Below are 18,316 nucleotides of genomic sequence, written 5' to 3' on the forward strand. Positions count from 1 at the left end.
GACTTTCAGAACCTCAGGCAGGAAAGCTTTTGGTACGTAACCACTGGGCTATCTTCCCTACCCCAATAAATAAATATTAAAAACAAAAAACAAACAAGATCTTTTTGGATGCCCAAGACTGCTAGGAAAACAGAAGTAAGTAGGGGGTCTGAGTCAGGGTCTGGTTCATATGTGAGCTCACTGCTCCAGACACTTCTTCAGCCAGAGGGAGAGAAAGACAACTACTTCCAGTGTGACTGCACCTTCACGTGGGGCCAGGACTGAACCTGGGGGTGGCAAGGAAGGCATTCTCCCAGGTGAGTTACTGTTCCAGTCCCTAAAATGTCCTGTTGGCTTCTCTGGAGTTAATCTGATCGAATAGTCTTCTAGTTTTAGTGTTGCTATTCTCTTGTTTCAAAGAGAAAAGGGTTTCTCAATCCTTACCAGAAGAGAGGACCATACTGAAAACAGTTATCTTAGTGGCTTCTGATTAAAAAAAAAAAAAAAAAAAGAAAAGAAAAGAAAACAGACCCTGATTTTAATTTACTGCTGACTGTCCCCAGCTTATAAGCCTTCATTTCTGGGAGAGTCACAGAGCCTTTCTCCGCTGTCAGTGCCCAAGCTGTGTGGACGCCCAGGAAGCCTGGTCCCTTACAGGCTCAGCTGTGCCGTGTTCTTCCGCAGCGGAGCCAGTGTGACCCCGGCATTCCTCTCCTCACTCTCGGAGCTGTACAGCTGGTGCTTCTCGATGTATTCCAGGACCAGGTCTGGCACCAGGTAGCGGATGCTCTGGCCCCGTCGGAGAGCTTGCCTGATCTTCGTGGACGAGATGTCGTTGGTGATCCACTCGTGCACCAGGTGGATGTTGTCCTGGTGCTGCCACAGCAGGTCAGACTCGTAGATGAATTTCTGGGCGTCATTCCCAGTGCGAGTGATGCACACAAGCCCATAGTGTCCCAGGATCTGGGCGACATCCTCGCCCTTCCACAGATTGGGGACACTGAAGGACTCCAGTAGGTCTGCCCCGCAGAGCAGCTTCACCTTTGGCACACCTGGGATAAGAAAACAGGTTCAGGGAGGGGTAGACAGCATCACGGTTCTGCAAAGACTTCCTTGCCCGAGGTTCTTAAGTCCCAGGTTCAATCCCCCACACCACCGTAAGCCAGAGCTGAGCAGTGCTCTGGCTAAAAAAAGAAAACGTGGATCGGACAATAGCACAGCGGGTTAAGTGCATGTGGCGCGAAGTGCAAGGACCGGCCTAAGGATCCTGGTTCGAGTCCCCGGCTCCCCACCTGCAGGGGAGTCGCTTCACAGGCGGTGAAGCAGGTCTGCAGGTGTCTTTCTTTCTCTCCCCCTGTCTTCCCCTCCTCTCTCCATTTCTCTCTGTCCTATCCGACAACAACAACAACAACAACAACAATAATCACAACAATGATAAAACAACAAGGGCAACAAAAAGGAGGGGAAAAAAGTCTCGGGTAGGGGTATAGCATAATGGTTATGCAAACAGACTTTCATGCGTGAGGCTCTCAAGTCCCAGGTTCAATCCCCCCACACTGCCATAAGCCAGAGCTGAGCAGTGCTCTGGTAAAAAAAAAAAAAAAAAAAAGTCTCCAGGAGCAGGGGATTTGTGGTGCAGGCACTGAGCCCCAGAGATAACCCTGGAGGCAAAAAAAAAAAAAAGAAAAAAGAAAGAAAGAAAACAGTTTCAGGAAAAAACTGGCTAATGTCTATAAATATAGGTAGCTACAGAAATAACAGCCAGCCCGTATCTGTGATCTCGGGAGAACCACTGCAGTTCCAATGGACTGAGTGGGACACAGAGCCCTGGTGGGGCAATTATAACCCTGTTATCCCTCCCAAGCAGGTGCACAGAGCATGACACAGCAATCAGGACTGTGTCAGCAGTGCAGGATGGGCGTCCCTGCCACACGGTGCTCATGCACGTGGGTCCAGGGTGAAATGTCTACAGACTTATTTCTGTTCAAGCTTTGAATCAGAACAGAATTGGAAATTTGGAACAGAGAAGGTTAAGGCTTTCCCAGCCCTCAGGACCTCACACTGATGGTGTGTGTGTGTGTGACGGTGGAAAATATTCCCAACTTCAAAACAAATGCTTTTGTCTGTTTATTCCCTTGAAAGAGCATCCAAAATCTTTTTATTTATTTTTCCTCCAGGGTTATGGCTGGGGCTTGGTGCCTGCACTATAAACCCACTGCTCCTGGAGGCTATTTCCCCCATTTTTTTGCCCTTGTTGTTGTTGACAGGACAGAAAGAAATTGAGAGAGATAGGGGAGACAGAGAGGGGGAGAGAAAGTGGTCTGGGAGGCGGTGCACTGGATAAAAAACAGGACACTCACGGGGTCAGGTGGTGGCGCACCTGGTTGAGCGCATATACAGTGCACAAGGACCGGGGTTCGAGCCCCTGGTACCCGCCTGCAAGAGGAAAGCTTTGTTAGTGGTGAAGCAGTGCCGCAGGTGTCTCTCTGTCTCTCTCCCTTCCTATCACCACATCCCTCTCAATTTCCAGCTGTCTCTATTAAATAAAGATAAAAAAAAAAGTCTAGACAAAAAAAATTAAAAAAGAGGACTCTCCAGCCTGAGGTCCCGAGTTGAATCCCCGGCAGCACATGTACCAGAGTGATGTCTGGTTCTTTTCTTTTTAGAGATTTTATTTATTGATTCATGAGAAATGATAGGAGAAAGAACCAGATATCACTCTGGTACATGTGCTGCCAGGGATTGAACTCGGGACCTCATGCTTGAGAGTCCAAAGCCTTATCCACTGCACCACCTCCTGGACCACTGATGTCTGGTTCTTTCTCTCTTCTATCTTTCTCATTAATAAATGAATAAAGTCTTTTAAAAAATAATAAAAGAGGGGGAGAGAAAGACAGACACCTGCAGACCTGCTTCACGGCTTGTGAAGCGACCCCTTTGCAGGTGGGGAGCCGGGGGCTCAAATCGGGATCCTTGTGCAGGTCCTGTGCTTTGTACCATGTGCACTTAACCCCCTGTGCTATCGCCTGACCCCCCCAAAGTTTTTTTAAAACTTCTTTATTATCTTTATTTATTTATGTATTGGATAGAGACAGCCAGAAATTAAGATGGAAGGGGGAGATAGAGAGGAAGGGAGACAGAGAGACATCTGCAGCCCTGCTTCACCACTCGTGAAGTTTTCCCCCTGCAGGTGGGGATGAGGGGCTTGAACCTGGATCCTTGAGCACCGTAACGTGTGAGCTTAAGCAGGTGCGCCACCACCTGGCCCATAACATTCAAAGTTTTTAAACAGATTCTGACCCCCGAAACAGATCTAGGATACCTCAGACGTTAAGGACTACTACAGGGCAAGTAAGTTCAGGGGGGACTGCCTCCTACCTAAAAAGCAGTAAGGTGCAGTTTCTGGGGCCCACCTGTCTGTAAGCGCAAAGGAAAGCTGCTCTCCAGGGCTCTAGAGTCCAGTCACCTTCAGCGGCTCTATCCACTCTAGCTTTACCAAAAAGTACTGATAAAGCCTTCAAACCTGCTGTTTTTTTCTCTACAGACTTCTTCTGACTGAAGTCTTGTCTTTGTTCAGCCCGTTTCCTCTTCCGTCCAGGTCTTTCCAGCACAGGTGAGTCCTGCGGGGCATCGTGGCGACCGGCCTCCAGTTTCTCTTGATGGTGTCTACAGAACAAGAAGGCAGTGAAAGCCCTCTCCCACAGCGCACTTCCGCATCACCCATCCGGAAGTGTCTCGGAGCCGCAGACCCAGTCCCACCGGCAAGGTGATGGTAACAGTGTTCACCCACAAGTACCAGGATGGCCAGTCAGGCAGAATGGACGCTGGTCGGTACACGTGGCGCTGGGCACTGGTCACAGGGGTGGGATATAAGGCGGCCTGAGGAGCATACTGGCTCTCGATCTAAGCCTTACTATCTGTGCTACAGTAAGAAGAGTCAACACTGCCAGTCGTGACACTAAACCCTTTGGATTACTGGAGGAAGTCTCAACACTCTGTTTCTACTGGCTCTGATGGAGACAGATGAAGGCCGAGAGGGAGAGAGAGACCACAGCACCGAAGCTGCCCTCAGTGACTGGAGACAGCACCTGACCTGCGTTGTACCCGCAGTAGAACAGCTCAGCATCCCATCCCCGTGAGCTGAGCTCAGTTCCAGTTCCCGTCAGTCTCTGCGACACAGGGAGCACTGAACAGCAACTCAGTGCACGTTTTTGTTGCTGTAAAGTTACAACATCGCCATGGTGACATCAGAATCACTGATTATCCTCAAACCCAGCGCCTCACCCTAGAAGTTCACAGCTCTCCTCTGGTGCTACCTCAGGCTGCGCACGTCTATGCTCTTGTTCACTGAAGGGTATGGTTTAAGCTAGTGTGTCGAGGACAAGAACCGCTATGGGGCCAGTCTGGGCCTAAAATGGAGGGTCCATAGACAGGCTCTTCATAAAGCTTTATTCTGGGTCAGCAGCAAGATACCCAAAGCTTCAAAACTCTTCGAAGTTACTCCGTGAAACAGAGACTGTAGGAGCTAACTGTGGGTCCTGGGCTCCCCAGCACCGGCCCGTCTCCCTGCCCTCGGGTATCTGAGGTGAATATGTAATTGGCTGTGAGGTTACAGTGAAGGAGAGCGAGCGGGAGTAGAAGGCGGGGTTGTGAGGGTCGGGCTGTAGTGCAGCAGGTTAAGCGCAGGTGGCGCAAGGCTCAAGGACCGGCGTAAGGATCCCGGTTCGAGCCCCCGGCTCCCCGCCTGCAGGGAAGTCGCTTCACAGGCGGTGAAGCAGGTCTGCAGGTGTCTGTCTTCCCCTCCTCTCTCCATTTCTCTCTGTCCTATCCAACAACGAACAACATCAACAATGGCAATAATAATAACCACAGCGAGGTTACAACAACAAGGGCAACAAAAGGGGGAAAAAGTGGCCTCCAGGAGCAGTGGATTCATGGTGCAGGCACCGAGCCCAGCAATAACCCTGGGGGCAAAAAAAAAAAAAAAAAAGAGGGCGGGGTTGTGGGAGCCCGTGCCAACTGGGAGAATCTCTGCCAACACGCAGGGGGAACTCTTCCGTCCCTGCCTAGAAGAAAAGGCAGTCATTGTGGAAGGAAGGCACTGTGCTAGCTGTTGTCTGCTGGCTCAGTATTTAATGCCCTGAACACACTTCCCTGGGAAGCAGCTTTGGAGATGACTCACATTCTGCTCACGTGGCCCCCTCATGAGAGACTGGGAGGCCAAAGGAGGCAGGGGCCCTCTTCTTATGGCCACGGAGCCCAGCAAAGTCTCTCCTATAAACTTAATCAAGAATGTTTATTTGGGGGGCTGGGTGGGGGTGCACCTGGTTGAGCGCACATATTGCAGTGCACAAGGACCGGGGTTTGAGCACCCGCTCCCCACGTGCATGGGGCAAGCTTGGCGAGTGAAGCAGGGCTTCAGGTGTGTCTCTGTCTCTCGCCCCCTTCCCTCTCAATTTCTGATGGTCTCTATCCAACAAATAAAGATTTAAAAAATTCTTAAAAAAAAAAGACTGCTTATTAGTTAGTAAGGGAGGAAGAATGAACCAAGCACTGCTTTAGAACATGTGAAGCTAGCGGGCCAGCTCAGGACTGTAAGCTCACCGCTTCCCGGGCCTCCAGTAACCTCTTACCCTGCGTATGGTGACCAGATTCTCTATCTCGTCATCTGGGCACCAGGCTTAAGAACCAGGGCCGTTTTATCAGCCACAGTGGTGGTAGGAGAAGCAGGAGGTGTCTCCTGAACCCCTCGTGCAGCTAAGCGGGCATGGCTTGGACACAACATGGACTTCAGTTCCTCTGGTCCTTTAACGCTTCTGCAAAGTGCCAAAGCCTTTCTGCTTAGAGCATTCAGAGTGGCTTCTAGCTATGTTCTGTCCGAAGTGTTACTGACACAGTTCGAACCCAAGGTTCAGAACTTTCAAGAGTAGACTTTAAAACGGAGAGGCGTTTTAGAAAGCCTTTTCATTTTCAACCCAGATAGCACTGATTCTGCTTTTTCAACCCTGAACTGGAACTGTCTCCAAGGTCCTAGCAAAGATCTGTGACGACCCCCTTACGCTGCCCTGGAAGCAGCATGTGCGGCTGGGCCTGTCAGCGGCCGAGCACCGCCCCCTTCCGCCCCCTTCCCGCGCCGCCTGCCTGTCTCACACCTAGGAAGACGGAGCGCAGCGTCATCTGTCATCTTGCTATCCTGTCTTGCTCACCGGGAGGACAGAGGGCAGCAGGGTCCTCCATGTGCGGGCACATCTCAGAATACAGTGACTGTGAAGACTAAGGGACGCCCAGGCCCCGTTTCGGTTTTCACTTATTTTCTGTTACTTTGGCTTGGTTTGCTCTTCACCCGTGTCGTGCTGTGTGCACCACCACCACGCCACGTCCTTACACAGGCATGGCGCAGCCTCGGCACTTCCAGCCCGACTGACAGTCTGCAAGCCTGTGTGTCGGCAGACACAGGGAGCACTGAGACACAGCAGGGACCTCCGAGCCCCTTCCCTAGATCTGTCAGTACCTCAGCACCGTAGCAGTCTCTGTCCACTCCTTCTGAAGACTCTCCCATGTGTCGACTTCTAGCCACTGTGAATTCTTGGTGGCCAGTTCTGCCATGATGACTCGGTGATGGGCAGAGATGAGCCCTTTCTTCCTGTAGGCGTCATTCACCGGAGAAATGATGCCTTTGATGACCCTGTATTTTCCTGCACACAGTTACGGTTTGACAGACAACATTACAAAGGAGATCTTATGCACAGGAAGGAATGAGTAAATATGTTTTTTTCTTTATTACATTAAAAAATATTATTTATTGTCCCTTTTGTTGCCCTTGTTGTTTTTTGTTGTAGTTATTTTAATTTTTTAAATATTTATTTATTCCCTTTTGTTGTCCTTATTGTTTTACTATTGTAGTTATTATTGTTCTTATTGTTATTGATGTCATCATTGTTGGATAGGAAAGAGAGAAATGGAGAGAGGAGGGGAAGACAGAGAGGGGGAGAGAAAGACAGACACCTGCAGACCTGCTTCACTGCCTGTGAAGGGACTCCCCTGCAGGTAGGGAGCTGGGGGTTCGAACCAGGATACTTATGCCAGTCCTTGCGCTTTGCGCCACATGCGCTTAACCCACTGTGCTACCACCCGACCCCCAGTAAATATGTTTTTATTTATTATTAGTAGTAGTATTATTAGTATTATTATTTATTTTTTAACTGCTCAACTCTGGTTTATGGTGGTGCAGGGGATTAAACCTGGCTGGGATCTGAGAGCCTCAGGAGTGAGAGTCTTTTTGCAGAACCATTATGCTATTTAGCCATATCCAGTAAATATATTTTTACAAAGACTTATTTATTATTATTATTATTTTAAAGACTTTATTTATTTATGAGAAAGATAGGAGGAGAGAGAAAGAACCAGACATCACTCTGGCACATGTGCTGCCGGGGATTGAACTCACGACCTCATGCTTGAGAGTCCAAAGCTTTACCAGTGCGCCACCTCCCGGACTACCAGACTTCTTTCTTTATTATTATTATTTAATATTTTTACTTATTATTATTGGATAGAGACAGAGAGAAACTGAGAGGGAGGGGGAGACAGAGAGACACCTGCAGCCCTGCTCCACCACTCGTGAAGCTTTCTCCCTGCAGGTGGGGACCAGGGGCTGGAACCCATGTCTTTGTGCCCTGTAATGTGTGCACTTAAGCAGGTGCGCCACTGCCTGGCCCCCTATTTATTTATTTTTACCAGAGGTCTGCTCAATTCTGTTTTATGGTGGTGCGGGAGATTGAATCTGGGCCTTCAGAGCCTCAGGCATGAGAGTCTGTGTGCAGAACCATTCTGCTATCTCCCCGGCCCGAGCCTTCATTTGTTAATGAGAGATCTAGGAGAGAGTGGGAAAGAGAATCACACGTGCTGCTCGGGACCCAGTTCGGAATCTCAGGCTTCGAAGTCCACTGCCTTAGCCATTGACCATCTCCCAGGTGGATATATTTGGTTTTTGAATTTGAAATCCTTATCTTTTAAACAGAAATTCAGATCTGCCCATGGACTTCTAGTTGTGGAAAATGCATAGAAACACCACCATTTCACCCATTTTAAGTAGACAGTTCTGTGGCCATAACTGAGTACCTCTCATACTTAGGCAACCGTCACCACCACCCATCCCTAGAACAAGGATCTTCCCCAACTGGGATAACGTGCCCGTAAAAACAGCCTCCCACCTGTTCCATTCATGTAGTCCTTGGCCAGCTCAAACAGCCTGAGGTGCATGTTGGTGATAGGGTTAAAGGAACCACAAGCAAGGAGAACCAATTCTGTCTTCTCTGAATTTTCCATGCTAAGAATTCGAAGTTGTTGATTCAAACAGGAAGTTCCAACACCTTCCTTGTTGTCTATAATAAAGAAAGTAAATTTAATTATAGATATTGTTAAAAAGATTTTATCTATTTATTAATGAGAAAGGTAGGAGGAAAGAGAGAAAGAACCAGACACATCTCTCTGGTACATGTGCTGCCGGGGATTGAATTCAAGACCTCATGCCTCAGAGTTCAATGTTTTATCCACAGCACCCCCACCTGGACCACACAATTATAGTTTTGTTTTTTTTTTGCCTCCAGGGTTATTGCTGGGGCTACGTGCCTACATCTCGAATCCACTGCTCCTGGAGGCTGTTTTTTTTCCCTTTTGTTGCCTTTGTTGTTTCATCATTGTAGTAGTTATTATTGTTGTTGTTATTGATGTCATTGTTGTTGGATAGGACAGAGAGAAATGGAGAAAGGAGGGGAAGGCAGAGGGGGAGAGAAAGACAGATACCTGCAGACCTGCTTCACCGCTTGTGAAGTGACACCCTGCAGTTGGGGAGCCGGGGGCTTGAACCGGGATCCTTATGCCGGTCCTTCCACTTTGCATCACCTGCGCTTAACCCACTGCACTACTGCCCAGCCACCCCCCTTTTAATTTTATTTGATACAGCAGAAATTGAGAGGGGAGGGGGAAACAGAGAGGGAGCGACAGACACCTTCAGTCCTGCTTCACCATTTGTGAAGCGTCTCCCCTACAGGTGTGGACCCGGGGCTTGAACCTGGGTCCTGGTGCATGGTAATACAGGCACTTAACTAGGTGTGCCCCCACCCAGCACTGTGGGCCCACAGGGAGAAGTGGAGTGCCCTGACAGCTGACAGGCTATCCTTAACACCTGTGTTGAGGCTGGGCTCACCTGGAGTCCAGTGTTGGTCCTAGCTGCCTGTCTCAGCTTTCAGAGGTCGTTCTCCACAGGGAATGTGAGAGGAGGGGTCCAGGCCCAGGGAACTTGCTGTTCAGAGTCCAGGGAAACATGGAACCTAGAGCTCGGGGCCCTCTCTGCCTGGGAGACGAGCTTCTCTCTAGGTCCTTCCCAGGGGAGAGTGGGGGAGGCTCAGTTTCAAGGAAGCCTCTTTCCTCCCTTGTTACATCAGTGATGAGTCTCAAATATCCATCTCTGCTGTACTATTTCACTGTGAATGAATGCATCAGCGTGAACACAGACGAGACTCTAGGTGCTCAAGGCCACAGAAGCCTCCATGACCCTGAGCCTGTCCTTTAAGCCAGGTGGTCTGGAAAGAGCAAAGATGCCGCAGCAGACAGCTGGCTAGGAAAGGGGGCACATTCTGCAGAAGCACTCTGAAGCTCTGAAAGATGCCGCAGCAGACAGCTGGCTAGGAAAGGGGGCATGCTCTGCAGAAGCACTCTGAAGCTCTGAAAGATGCCGCAGCAGACAGCTGGCTAGGAAAGGGGGCACTCTGCAGAAGCACTCTGAAGCTCTGAAAGATGCCGCAGCAGACAGCTGGCTAGGAAAGGGGGCACTCTGCAGAAGCACTCTGAAGCTCTGAAAGATGCTGCAGCAGACAGCTGGCTAGGAAAGGGGGCATGCTCTGCAGAAGCACTCTGAAGCTCTGAAAAATGTCGCAGCAGACAGCTGGCTAGGAAAGGGGGCACTCTGCAGAAGCACTCTGAAGCTCTGAAGGATCCCGCAGCAGACAGCTGGCTAGGAAAGGGGGCACTCTGCAGAAGCACTCTGAAGCTCTGAAAGATGCCGCAGCAGACAGCTGGCTAGGAAAGGGGGCACGCTCTGCAGAAGCACTCTGAAGCTCTGAAAAATGCCGCAGCAGACAGCTGGCTAGGAAAGGGGGCACTCTGCAGAAGCACTCTGAAGCTCTGAAGGATCCCGCAGCAGACAGCTGGCTAGGAAAGGGGGCATGCTCTGCAGAAGCACTCTGAAGCTCTGAAAAATGCTGCAGCAGACAGCTGGCTAGGAAAGGGGGCACTCTGCAGAAGCACTCTGAAGCTCTGAAGGATCCCGCAGCAGACAGCTGGCTAGGAAAGGGGGCATGCTCTGCAGAAGCACTCTGAAGCTCTGAAGCTCCCGCAGCAGACAGCTGGCTAGGAAAGGGGGCACTCTGCAGAAGCACTCTGAAGCTCTGAAGGATCCTGCAGCAGACAGCTGGCTAGGAAAGGGGGCACTCTGCAGAAGCACTCTGAAGCTCTGAAAGATGCCGCAGCAGACAGCTGGCTAGGAAAGGGGGCACTCTGTAGAAGCACTCTGAAGCTCTGAAGGATCCCGCAGCAGACAGCTGGCTAAGAAAGGGGGCACATTCTGCAGAAGCACTCTGAAGCTCTGAAGCACTCTGGGCACTCCAGGACCCGCATCGGCATGATGCACTTCTGTGTGGCCCACTCGGCCCACCACCTGCACTGCCGGCTGCCAAGCTCCCATCAGCTCAGGCTGTGAGTATTTCTCTGATGCTCATTCGCCCCTAGCTTTTGAAGCTTAACTAAAACATACTTTCAATTTAAAACACTAGTGTTTTTAACCTGTGAAGTCTGTTGTATGCTTTACATTGGGTTGTTCTAGTTCTCCCCCGCCAAGAAAATTGGATCAGTCCAGTTAGTTTCACGGGCCCGCTTGGCCCCACCCCTAGGAACCCTGAGAGAAGTGCCAGAGTTCCAGAGTTCGAGAGTTGGAGAGTTGCAGAGTTAGAGAGTTCCTGGCACCGCCGTGGGAAAGAGGCAGCAGAGTTCTGTTTGGTGATTAGTTTGGTTTAGTTTATGAATTGTTGTTCCTGAATAAAGAAATACAGCTTCCCTGCCCAGCTGTATGTCTCTGGTCGTCTCTGTTACCCGCCCGTGAATCTAGCCCGGCCAGCTGGAGCCTCCGAATTTTAACAACAAATGGCGCCCAACGTGGGCCTGACCTGCGCATCTCTCAGATAAATAAAGACAATTTGGCTACCTATGCACTATGGCCTTCTCTTCTGCTTGTGAAGAGATCTCCAAAGGCCTCTGCTCTTTCTTCACGAGACTGTTTTGCTGTTTCTGGAACATTTATCTCTGGATCTCTCTGTGGTTTCCACTCGCTCGGGCGAACTCAGAACAGCCAGCGGGAATAGCTAGTGGGCGGGAGGTGAGGCGCGGAGCTGCTGTTTCCACCTGGTTAAACAGTCAGCCAGCCGGCTGCGCCCAGACAACCCCGCGCACCGCGCCCACAGCCCCGCAGCCCGCAGGAGCCCAACGCCAACACGCAGGAGCCCGATGCCAACACGCTGGAGCCCGATGCCACCACACAGGAGCCCAATGCCAGCACGCAGGCCAGCCCACAGGAGCCGGCTCTCCACCGCGTGGCGCAGGGCACTGGATGTGGGATCTCTCCACGCTGCTCAGCCACTGCGAACAGGGCAGCAGACATGGCAGGGCCATGGGGCAGGGTCACGGTGGCCTATCATGGCCGCCACCCCTGGGCACCTAGGACCGCGCCTTCTACAAGGCTGGCCCGCCTGCCCTCAGGCTATAAATTCTGGAACGATCCTGGACCTCCCGGACCCCTGGGCTCCCTGCCGAAACTGGGCACACGAGATCTCCAGCTGCCGGTCCGGTCTGAAGACAGACAAGCTGGAGTACGTAGAGATTTGTGCAGAGATCGCAACCTGCAATTCCTAGAAGTGAAGCTGCCCAAGAGACCACCACTGGACAACGCACCCCCCCAACAACTAAGACAGTACAGATTTAAATTCGTGTTTAAAATGACATGTCTTCGTAACAAAGGTTTCTCTCCTTGTGTATTAATGACCATGTTTATGTGTATGTTTAAAGTTTGGTAAACAGTAACTTTAAGGCTAAATTCTTACTAGTCAAAGTTAAATGAAAAAGGTTTTCAACGTAATTCTCATAAAGATAAAATTAACTTACATTTAAAGTCTGAGGTAAATATTAGTTAACAATATATTTTAACTAAGTTGGTCTAAAGACCTGCGCACACCTAGGGTGTGCCTCCATCTTGAATGGGTATAACAAAAGGTTAAATAGACTTATTGATGTGTAAAACTCTCCATTACCTTCTCTATTAGAAATGGTAGATCGCACAATGGCTATGCTAATTATTCTCATGCCTGAGGTTTCCTTTCCTGACTCCATCTTGAATGGGTGTAACAAAAGGTTAAAAAGACATTGTTGATATGTAAAAGTCTCAAATTCCTTCTCTATTAGGAATATGCTAATAACAAGTTTTGTTTCATAGTAAGTAAATTGCAGCCAGCTGCCTTTGGGACTCTAGGCCGTTCCCCACCCCCATGCAAATGCCCGTCGAGGCAAGTAGCCCCCCAGAGGCAAGAAATGTTTTTTTTTTAAGCTGATAAAGTTTTGCCCACGGAGGCAAAAATATATATATATGGCCCCCTCAGGCCTTCCCTTAGCAGCACACTGGTTCTTGTTACTTGCTTGCATGTTTCTCCATGTTTGTGCCAGTTTCTTTTTATAAAAATGCGTGTACGATATAGGTTTCTGTTCACCCCACACCCTTGATACTGTAGTCATTTAGTTAAAAAGAAAAGGGAGAATTGTTGTATGCTTTACATTGGGTTGTTCTAGTTCTCCCCCGCCAAGAAAATTGGATCAGTCCAGTTAGTTTCGCGGGCCCGCTTGGCCCCACCCCTAGGAACCCTGAGAGAAGAGCCAGAGTTCCAGAGTTCGAGAGTTGGAGAGTTGCAGAGTTAGAGAGTTCCTGGCGCCGCCGCGGGAAATAGGCAGCAGAGTTCTGTTTGGTGATTAGTTTGGTTTAGTTTATGAATCGTTGTTCCTGAATACAGAAATACAGCTTCCCTGCCCAGCCGTATGTCTCTGGTTGTCTCTGTTACCCGCCTGTGAAGCTAGCCCGGCCAGCTGGAGCCTCCGAATTTTAACAATAGAAGTCTTTTGTAAAAAATAAGTCAGTTTTTTTTTAAATGTTAACTTTTAAAAAATAGAGATAATTATTTGGCTTTTCTTGTCACGTTTCAGAATGTGCGGTGTTGGGTAACAGAATCCAGCAGTTCTCCAGCTGTGAAATGATGTCACTGACATAACAAGTGCTCAGAATTTACACGTCTAAAAGAACGTCATACCTTTCAAAATAGTGACTTTAGGCATCTATCTTCTAGATCTTAATGTACTATTGCGGGACTAGGTGGTGGCGCACCTGGTTAAGAGCACACATTATAGTGCTCAAGGACCTAGGTTCAAGCCCCTGGTCCCCACCTGCAGGGGGAAAACTTCCCGAGTGGTGAAGCAGGGCTGCAGGGGTGTCTCTGTCTCTCTCCCTCTCTGCCTCCCCTCCCTTCTCAATTCCTCTCTGTCTCTATCCAATAATAAATAAGTAAATAAATAAATAAAATTGTAAAAAATAATGTACTATTGCCTCAAAGATTCTTGGACTGTGTGTTTTTATAAAGATTTTTATTTATTAATGAGATAGGAGAGGGAGTTCGGCTGTAGTGCAGCGGGCTAAGCGCAGGTGGCGCAAAGCACAAGGACCGGCATAAGGATCCCGGTTGGAACCCCGGCTCCCCACCTGCAGGGGAGTCTCTTCACAGGCGGTGAAGTAGGTCTGCAGGTGTCTGTCTTTCTCTCCCCCTCTCTATCTTCCCCTCCTCTCTCCATTTCTCTCTGTCCTATCCAACAACAACAACATTAATACAACAATAAAACAAGGGCAACAAAAAGGAAATAAATATAAAAATAATAATAATAAAAGAACTGACAAAGTTTGCGAAGTATGGCACGTGTTACAGGGGTAAGCCACAGATGCTTCAAATTTAGCTCCTGTTTGAATATTGACTGGGTCATGAAAAGCAGATCAGAAAACCTTCCAAAGATGTGTTTTACTACAAAAAGGAGCAGATTTTCTGATGTCGGAAGGGATTTGAACTTGCAGACACTCCTGTCAGCAAGGGTCACGCTGAGCCTTCTGCGGACAGAGTCATCTGAAGTCTGCAGCTGCTTGGGAAGCTGCTGAACCGCCTTCCTTGCAGCCATGACCTGGAGGAGCCAGATGCACTGGAGGAGCTCTGGCACTGTATCTTCTACTATACTGTCTCAATCTTTCTGTCTCTCTTCCTATCTGGAAAAAAAAAAATTGGCCCGGGCGTGGTGAAGCTGTTGCAAGGGCAATAACAAGTCAATCAGAATGTGTATGATGCACGTTCTAGCCCAGCCCCCATCACAATGAAGGAAACGTCAACACTGGTCTCTTTCACTATCTATCACTACAGAAAGTAACTCATGGCTCAGGAGGTGGTGCTGAGAATAGGCATCAGACTCCCAGGCACGAAGCCCCCCAGTGAGCCCCAGCATTGCACCTGCCAGAGCAGTGCCCCAGGTCTCTCATCAATGAACGAATCATCTTTACAATGTAACTCTGTATCCCGCACGCACAGCCAAGTGACAATATTCTTGTTCGGGATCACCCTCCTGGGCTTCTACGTGCTCTACGTGCTGCTGAGGTAAGTTCTTTCACCAGGCAGCCTCCTGGCTGTGCTCATCAGGCCTTCCCTTTACCTGTGGAGACACAAAGGCAGCTCAGTGTGCTCACGCCTCACCTGTGGAGACGGGCTCCGTGCTCTCTGCCATTCCTGTTACACATTTCACTGCAGCCTGCCCCATTGCTTGTCTCTACGCTCAAGTAACTGCTTCGTCTTTTGGAAAAGTAAAAAAATCTCAACGCAGTGAGAACGGGGTTTGGGTAGATTCTATTTGATCGACACTGTACTTCTAGCATAAGAACACATCAAATAAGAGACGAGGAAAACACCAATGTTTCAATTAGTGGGTTCTCTAGAGAGCAGTTCCCACAAGCTCACATTAGCTGAAGTCTGCAGAGTTGAGGACAATAACAGGCACACGCAATCAGACTACGACATACATTATTTCAGATTCTATGTTGGGGACTGGTACACTGGGCAGACGCAATGTTATAGTCATCATAGATTGCAGTTCTAAAAATGTGGAAATTCTAACACGAAAACAACAAATATCTGAAGACTGAGCTCCACTTAGGTGAGTACTCACTGCCATTACTCACTGTCATCAGCCCAGTTTAAACTGCCGGCTTCTACCATAGGACACATGTGGGGAGCAGGACCTATGTCCCTACTCCACAAATGAAAACTTCCAGAATTCTCCTTAGTGTCTGTCTGCATGACTCCGTCTTTCCTGGAGGGACTCTTTCCTTCTGCTTCTAGCTTCAGATAGAGATAGTGAGAGAGAAAGAGAGACAATAACACGGTTCATGACTCCGTCTTTCCTGGAGGGACTCTTTCCTTCTGCTTCTAGCTTCAGATAGAGATAGTGAGAGAGAAAGAGAGACAATAACATGGTTCATGACTCCGTCTTTCCTGGAGGGACTCTTTCCTTCTGCTTCTAGCTTCAGATGGAGATAGTGAGAGAGAAAGAGAGACAATAACACGGTTCATGATTCCGTCTTTCCTGGAGGAACTCTTTCCTTCTGCTTCTAGCTTCAGATAGAGATAGTGAGAGAGAAAGAGAGACAATAACACGGTTCATGATTCCGTCTTTCCTGGAGGGACTGTTTCCTTCTGCTTCTAGCTTCAGAAAGAGATAGTGAGAGAAAAAGAGAGACAATAACACAGGTCCATCCTTCATGGGCTGCCCATGGTGCCATGTGTGCTGCCCCCATGTGGTAGTGGTAGAGGGTGTCAGATGTGGAGCTTCTGCCAGGTAAGTTATCTCCTGGTCGCCATAAAATACTTCCCAGCAAAATGTGAAACTAACATTAGGTAGATAAATGGTAATCACTGTTTGTCCGCCAATCACAAGATTCAGTAACTGTCATGTGATCTGTGGGCTAGTGTACAGCATTGACATGTACTTATAGGAGAAACACCAAGACTCTAAAGATGAGTTTCTGATAGCCGAATGAACCTAGCGCTACAGTTGTGGTTAGAATTCAAGAGTTAGCGCTGGTGGCCTGGCCTTGTGTTTATAACGCAGCTCTCCTCCACGCGTAGTGACGCGCACATGGCCACTGTGCTGTGCTTCAGACCCAGCTCCTCTCACTACTGCAGCCACTCTTGTGTCTATAACGCAGCTCTCCTCCACGTGTAGTGACGCGCACATGGCCACTGTGCTGCGCTTCAGACCCAGCTCCTCTCACTACTGCAGCCACTCTAGTGTCTATAACACAGCTCTCCTCCACACGTAGTGACGCGCACATGACCACTGTGCTGGCTTCAGACCCAGCTCCTCTCACTACTGCAGCCACTGTTGTGTTTATAACGCAGCTCTCCTCCACGCGTAGTGACGCACAGATGGCCACTGTGCTGGCTTCAGACCCAGCTCCTCTCACTACTGCAGCCACTGTTGCTGAGGAGTTATTCTGATGCAGTCTCTGCCCCCAGGTTTTTCTATGCCCCGCTAAATCCTAGAGTGCCCCCTTTCAACCAATCCTGGCCCTACACGTCACCCCTGGTTGTCGCCCAATAAAAAGCCCCCTCACCCCTCCCCTCTCTCTCTCTGGGCTCTCGGCTCTCCCTCTCTGAGGTCTCGCTCCCTGCTCTCCCCCCATGGTCGGCCATTGCCGGCTGGCTCCACGTGGTCTGAACCAAACCTCCCCCCCCATCCTATAATAAAGATTTGTGTACCCCTTTGCTCTGGACATCCGCTCTCTTCTCCACGGTGCAGCCCGACACCAGACCGCCGCAACAACATCTGGCGCCCATCGTGTTCCGTACCCACACCACGCCCGGCCTGAGGTCTCCGAAACCGCCCAGACACAGGTAAGTGGCATCCGCCCACTTCTGTGGCCCCGCGTTTCCCTCCACCATGGGAAATTTCTCGTTTTATGAGGAGGTGTCCCAGTCATTATCTCTTGACCTGGGACAGATTCCCGCTGTCATAAAAGGTTTAATTTTCGCTACCCCTTGGATTTTTTTAACTGTGGTCGCCACTTTCAAGATATGTAAAACGTGGTATGCCATAAGGATAAGTGACCTTGAGGCTGAGGTACGAGAGTGAAATCACATGTGCTTAAGACTTAGACATCCTAAGCGATCAGCGGCTAAACCCAAGAATTCCGTTCCCACAGACACGCACACGTGTTCGGACGCTCCTCCTCTGACCCCGCCCCCTTCCACCCCGTTTCAGCTCTACCTGAGGCTTCTGCGTTCCTGAACCCCGCCCCTGCCATCCTGGTTTCAGCTCCGCCTGCAGCTTCTGCGTTCCTGAACCCCGCCCCTGCCGCTGTGGTTTCAGCTCCGCCTGCAGCTTCTATGTTTCTGAACCCCGCCCCTGCCCCTGCCGCCCCTGCCGCTGCGGTTTCAGCTCCGCCTGCAGCTTCCGTTTTCCTGACCCCACCCCCGGCCCCTGCTGCCTCGGTTTCAGCTCCGCCTGAGGCTTCCTCGTCCCTGACCCCGCCCCCTGCTGATACGTCACCATTAAGGGACCTAGTGGCTGAGATACGAGAGCTAAAGGATATTTTTTCAGCATTTAAGGATTTTAAACCATATGCTGTCCACTCCGGGAGCTCCGTCCCCGTAGATATGCGTTTAGTCTCCCCTGCAGCCACTACAGCAGTTTCTACTGAACTTTCCACTTCTGTAGCTCCCTCTCCCGCGCCATTGGACCAAATCCACACATTCCCGGTAAACTTGGCCCCTTCTAAATAAAACCCTCAGCCGTGGCAGCCATATTCCTCTAAAAATTGGAACACTCAGACAAGCAGTCAGGGAGGACAGAATGCATTCTCCATGGACCAAGTCCATCTTGAGAAGCTTTTACCAGCATTTAAATACACCACAAGACTAGAAAGATCTGGCTCGTGCTGCACTCCCAGACCCACTCTATCTTCAGTGGCAGGCATGTTTCCACGATGAGTGCTCTAGGCAATCGCAGGAAAATAGTAACAAACAGGTAGAATGGAATTCTGATGCTTTGTTTGGAGCAGGAGCTTATGAATCTGGAGCTCAGCAGGCAGAAGCCAGGTTTCCAACCAGTTATTTTGGACAGGTACGCATCTGTGCAACACAAACATGGGAAAGGGTGA

General features: G+C 49.6%; 1 protein-coding gene across 2 annotated transcripts in view; it reads right to left on the bottom strand.

Moving 5' to 3' along the window:
* Nucleotides 1-476: 476 nt before the first annotated feature.
* Nucleotides 477-18,316, bottom strand: part of NMNAT1 (nicotinamide nucleotide adenylyltransferase 1) — a 28,369-nt gene continuing 10,529 nt past the window's right edge. The window contains exons 2-5 of one of the 2 annotated variants that reach the window (XM_007535712.3): nucleotides 8,193-8,363; nucleotides 6,491-6,674; nucleotides 3,503-3,645; nucleotides 477-1,031 (exon numbers count right to left, since the gene is read on the bottom strand). In XM_007535712.3, coding sequence (XP_007535774.2) covers nucleotides 631-1,031; nucleotides 3,503-3,645; nucleotides 6,491-6,674; nucleotides 8,193-8,363 — 899 coding nt within the window. In that variant the 3' untranslated portion in view covers nucleotides 477-630. The remainder of the gene's footprint in view (nucleotides 1,032-3,502; nucleotides 3,646-6,490; nucleotides 6,675-8,192; nucleotides 8,364-18,316) is intronic. The other variant, XM_060170929.1, reaches the window with a different exon arrangement.

This window comes from Erinaceus europaeus, chromosome 13 (genome assembly GCF_950295315.1).
Source record: "Erinaceus europaeus chromosome 13, mEriEur2.1, whole genome shotgun sequence".
Lineage (NCBI taxonomy): Eukaryota > Metazoa > Chordata > Mammalia > Eulipotyphla > Erinaceidae > Erinaceus > Erinaceus europaeus.